General features: G+C 29.5%; 1 protein-coding gene across 1 annotated transcript in view; it reads left to right on the plus strand.

Annotated features, from left to right (window-relative positions):
• The window catches only part of LOC136087780 (uncharacterized), a 143,454-nt gene extending 141,664 nt beyond the window's left edge, over positions 1-1,790 (plus strand). Inside the window, exons 18-19 of the mRNA XM_065811257.1 lie at positions 1,511-1,549; positions 1,637-1,790. Coding sequence (XP_065667329.1) covers positions 1,511-1,518 — 8 coding nt within the window. The 3' untranslated portion in view covers positions 1,519-1,549; positions 1,637-1,790. The remainder of the gene's footprint in view (positions 1-1,510; positions 1,550-1,636) is intronic.
• The last annotated feature ends 4,210 nt before the right edge of the window (positions 1,791-6,000 follow it).

The following is a 6,000-nucleotide window of genomic DNA, read 5'->3' on the forward strand; positions in this document are numbered from 1 at the left end:
ACAATTATAATCTGGAATAGTATTACTTTTTGCTATACAATGTATTCTTTCGTATCTAGCAGCATATCTAGTATTTTGCTGACTATTAATATCATCTCGCCTAAGTCCAATCTCTTTCATTTCAACTTCCATTTAAACTTCACTTTTAATTGAAAGTAGTAAAAAAAAATTTATAAAAGAATCTCGAAGATTGTGATCTTTTTTATATAATATTTTTTCTACTCTAAATAGCACACACAAATAATATTTATATATAACAAACTGTCATTTAAAATAAATTATACAATAATGACTTTAAAAAAATATATATATATCAGCAAGGAGATGTTTGAAAAAAATTAACTTAGCAAATAATAATTAAAAAAATTATTAAAAACCTGTAATAAGATTAATGCTAACACAGAAAAATTAAAAAAAAAAACATTGTAAACCCTTTTTAGCAATCTTCAATATTATTTCTTTAAAAAAATTATTAGTAAACATTTTTAAAAAATTCACAAAACTTTACAATATTTTGTTCTTCTATACCACATAAATGCATCATCTGATAAATCTAAAATAAGAAATGTAACGAATAAGTAAATACGAAAAACATAAAAATAATGAAAATCTACCTTATAGAGAAAAGTTGTGATTTGCCAGAGTAGTAGTTGTTAAATATTATTATTTCAGGTTAGCTTTTAGAAAATAGTTTATGCTGGTACATCATGATTCCAAAATAATTATAGCAAAATCATGTAATAAATAGCGCGAAAGACAAAAAATTAAATTGAGATAAAACAAATTGTATATATGGCAAAATAATTCGTCTTGGCTTTTAGTGAATGATTAAAAGAAGTGAGATTTAATGATGAAATTACCTATTTATCATTTTTAACAATAGACACCAACGTGAAGGTAAGCCAAATGTCTATCAACTCAAAAGATAATGTCACAACAATAACACACAACAATAGCACAAAAAGAATATAGAAAAAATCCATTTCAACCATTTTAAACGCTTTAATTTTTTTGATTTTAAACATTTCGCTTTAACGACCTTTTTTTCCCGCCATTTTTAAAACTTAATTTTTAAAAAAATATGATTTGGTACTTTTAGTAGATACTAAATTATATATAAAAAAGCCTTCAACTTTTAATGGTATATATAGTTTGTTAGATTTTGTTAAGTAAATATGGAATTTTAAAGAAGTTAGGGTTAGTTCTACGTATGGGGTAAAAGAGTGATGTTAGGGTAATACATCTGAAGTTAGGGTAATACATCTGTAAATGTTGGCAGGTTTAGTCTTTTTTTCTTGCTTTCTGCTTTGATTATTAAAGCAAAAAAAAAATCCTAATTATTTTTGTGATGATTTGACCACTGAGCAACATGACACATTGCTCAGAATACTACTTGAAAGAAAAAAAAAAATCGATCGTTCGTTTATTTAAGTTGCTTAAGAAACTCTAGAAAATAAAAATATAAACACTTTAAAGATAAATTTTGCAAGTGAATTATTTTTTCTTTCAGAAAATTGATCTTATTCCGTATGCCTTGGAACGCTTTCCGGTATTTTTAGTTTTTTATCTTTTTTATTTCTGTTTTTATATAAAATAATGGAACTTAGTGTCATTTCGTGCTTTGCTATTATTTTAGATTTTGAAAAAGATCGAGATCCAGTCGTTTACAATAAATTAAAAGTAGACGTTTTTAATAAATAGTTTTGTTTATGTAATTTTAATACATTTTTACTATTAATTTTTTTTTTAATGTTTTGTTTAAAAAAAAAAAAAAACTTGCAAGTAGCAAAGCTTATGAGTCATATTACTAAAGAATTACGCAGAGATCCATCGACTTTCCAGACTATGACAACAACCAGTTGGTATAATACGTCAGTTGTCATCTATGCGTGCGGTTGTCCCAGAAAATCATAGTATATTAGCGTTCTACGTTTAATTTAATTTCTAGAGAAATTTTTTTAACCTACGTTAAAATACATATCTCTAGACAGCTAATATGGAGATGAGCTGATACAATGTCTGCCACAGGTATCAGCTGTCCTCCGGTACAAAATTTTGGATGAATTGTATTGTATAACTGTTGAATTTTGTATGGATTGTACGCTGATTAAAATATAACTTAGTAATTGTATAACTTTTATCGTGGTTTTCAAAATATATAAGCTGCTCCGGTACGACTTGGCTTGTCTTACCGTAAAAAATTTAATGCTTAAAAAGTTTAATTGATATGATTTAGTTTTTTTAATTTGATGGCACAGAGACTTTAAAAATTTACAAAATTAAATGTTATGTAAAAGCTAAAGGTCTAGTGAATAGAAATAAGTAATTGCTTTTACTAAGATATTGGTCAGCTTTACGCAAATGAAGACTTCATCAATTTTCCTTAAGTTTTTATTTACCTAAATTTGAACAATTACTGAGTAAATTACTTAGCTTCACATAAATAAAAATTAAAGTAAAACTGCTAAATTTTTTATTCACGTAAAGCTGACCAATTACTAAGTAAAAGCAGTTGCTCATTTTTATTCACCCGGCCTTAAGTATGTCTAATGCGTCATCAAAGTTAGACTTATACAATAGTCACAAAATAGCAGAACTACTTATGGGAGAAACGTGAACATCTGGGAGAGGAAACGTTAACCCCAACTTAGTAGAAACATCGTTTACTGAGGCTCTCCCTAATGTTTCTATTAATCTAGATACTCCTGGTGGGAATAATCTTGAAAAACTGAGTAGTCAACTCAAAAATGTTCTCACAAACACTTTTTGACAAAAAAAAGCTAGAAGCATTAGATAGGGGTGAGATTTATATCATGAGAAGATTTATATCATTAAAAAAGTTAATGATTCATACAAGGAATACGAAGTATCACCAAAAAATAATTGGAACAGAAATGTCTACTTTTGCAAATAGAGATAACATTAGCGGTAAATTTCCCAAAGAATGATGAAGTAGTGTTCATAGGAAAGAATTGCGGGGGTGACCTTCAAATTCAATTAATGACTACTAGTAGGAAAAATTTCTGGTCTTTAGAAAAAGTACCAACTTATAAAGTATAAGGTATGGATTATTTTTGAGATGGTGGAGGGCCAAGAGATGTTATTAACAAAGCTACTGTTGTGGAACATGCTGTAGAGGCAGTCATTACAAATTAAGAATTGGACAGGGAATCAGAAATTATAATATCAAATATGTATATGTATCAAATTTTTGAAAAACCCTATATCATTCTTAGTGTTGTCAAGTGCTTTGACTGTCGACTAATATATTATCTAAAATCGACTTTGTCAAATTATCGGATCAAATTCTCTTTTTAAATAAGTTGTAATAAAAATAACTTATGTTATAATTACTAATTATAGTAATTTATATTCTTTATTCTAACGTCATATCGTTTAAATAATAATGGAGCAGAACCCAATGATTTAGAAACTGTCTTAAATACTTGTTAAATATCAAAATGTCTATACAATCATATTTAAAATCTGATTGTATAGATATCATTTAGATTTTGGAGCTTGGAACGGCCCTGTATGTAAGTTTTTATGAAAATTGCAAACATTAGGGCAACAAAAAAAATGTAATGAATTGTATAACTGAAAGTTTAATTAGGTATAAATGCAAATTAGATAAAACTTTAAGAGAGTTAACAAAAAATAGTATGTAAAAGTTGTATTAGTACATGCTATGGCAATTAAATGAACAAGCGAAAACTCAAAAGCTAAAATCGAATGAAAAGGCATAAAAATTTTAAGATTAATACTCAACTAAATCGACTTTTAGCCGATTAGCAGGAAATTCATAGTCAATTAAGTCATAGTCGACTGTTTGATTATTTTAAATAGACCAATTTTCACTGGTCGACTTGTCGTCGGTTCAGAGTGCGGCCGTGGCGCAATGCTATATAAGCAGGAGATCCAGGTTCGAGACGAGCTTCGGACATTTTGGACATATTTTCGCGTCACGGTAAGGAAGGAGGCGTGAACTTCCTGGTTAAATGCACTTTCGCGGTGCTCTGTGACAAAACCGTTAGGTCTTCTTGAGGCAACTATATAATAAAACAAAAAGTCGAAGTCAACAACAACACTAATTATTCTAGCAGAGCAATTCCAAGGCTGCAGCTGACAGAACCAAATGAATTTTTTAATCACATTTTGAACAACAGTCTCGCCAATACTTTTAAAAGAGGAGTATTGGCGAGACTGTTGTTCAAAATGTGATTAAAAAATACCAATAATCTTATATCATTAACAAATATAAAAATAAAATTTTGTATTTGAGGATAATATAAAAGAATTCAAAAATTTTAAAAAAAGTAAAGAATTTAAAGAAGATTCTCAACACGCTTAAGCAGAAAATCAACAATCTTAGAGAGGTAGATGGAGTATCGAGGCAGAACCAAAGACTAAACCGGACCCTAAGCCAGAGCCTAAAAAAGTTGTGCTATACTATCTGAAAAATGCTCTTTGATGACTTGCTGAGAAAGCTGCCTTTCCAGTGGTTATAACTGCAGTAATACCATTGATTCCGAGTAGCAGCAAATGTTACCGGTATCTTAACTAAAAAACTGAGGAGTTTTCCATAAAGTACGTATGCAGGTATTGGAGGAGGGGGTTCCCAAAAATGTACAAATACGGATAAAGGGAGAGTGTTAAAAAGAGTGAGTTCGTACGCGGTTTAACAACCACTCTTTTTCTACCTCTCATAAAATTTTATTTCTTTTTCTAACTAAAGCTTCACGAGTTTGAAATATCAATATTATGTTATGAAACAGAAAAATGTCGAATTATTTGAAAGATTTTTTTTACTATGTTTTGAAAAATGCGTTTGCCTTTTTCATTCAAAACTTTTTTTTAAAATAAAAGTAATGATAATACGTTATGCATAGAAAAAGGAAGTTTGATTTTTTAATGAATTATGCATACGTTTGCATGGAGGGGTTTTAAAAGCCTATAGGTGCGTACAAGGAAGGGGGGCGGAAAAGTCCTAAATCAGTTGTCTTACTGCGTATATACTTTATGGATGTCTCCTAAACTTGATAACTCGGATTAAATCCATTCAGGACCAGTCTTTAAAAAAGGTGAAGCAAACTTTTTTGAACAAAAATATGTAAATTTAAACTAGTACATTTTCAAAACTAAATAAGTTCTTTCAAGGCTGAAAAGTTATTTTTCCCTGAAGTAAAATATTTGCTGCAATAGCGAGAGTGAAGTAAAGGAAAATGTGCAGAAGCAACAATAAAGTATTTAGCGGCCATGGCGCAGTGGTTAGAGCACTTGCTTTAACAGCAGGAGATCCAGGTTCGAAACGAACTCTGGGACATATTTTCATGTCACGGTAAGGAAGGAGGCGTGAACTTCCTGGTTAAATGCACTTCCGCATTGCTCTGTGACAAGACCGTTAGGTCTTCTTAGGCATATATATAACGAAAAAAATAAATAAATAAAAAAAAATTTCATATGCCAATATACACACTTAGGTGGATTTTTGTTGCTATTTTTTCATTTTTATATATTTAAAATCATTACTAAAAACAAAATGATGCATTTGTACAATAATAACTTAAAAGTAAGAACCCTGATACAGCAATAAATTCAATTTTACAAAAAAGTAGAGCTATCTTGTTTGCAGATTAGGCCGTCTATATGTTCTAGATTTATTTTAATTAAGATAAATGTAAGCTCTGTTATTGGGATTTATTTATAACTATGCTCCTTTTATAAAACTTAAAATTGAAAACTTGGGCTTCTTGTTTCAAACCATATGCAAAATATCTTCTTTACTTACATGTTTATGTCATCTTTTACCCACCAAAAACTTGGGTGGAACCATCTAGCATCATTGTATATACCAATATTTTGTATTTCGTGGTCAGTACGACTACTGCATATTGTAGAGTTTTAACATTAATGTTTTATTGCGGCAATTCTTTCATGCGTAGAACGGAAAGACATGGAATTACGCTTTCATCAATCCAGAGTGCCTGCCTATTTCCTAAA

The sequence above is a fragment of the Hydra vulgaris genome, chromosome 12, assembly GCF_038396675.1.
Source record: "Hydra vulgaris chromosome 12, alternate assembly HydraT2T_AEP".
In the NCBI taxonomy this organism is placed as follows: domain Eukaryota; kingdom Metazoa; phylum Cnidaria; class Hydrozoa; order Anthoathecata; family Hydridae; genus Hydra; species Hydra vulgaris.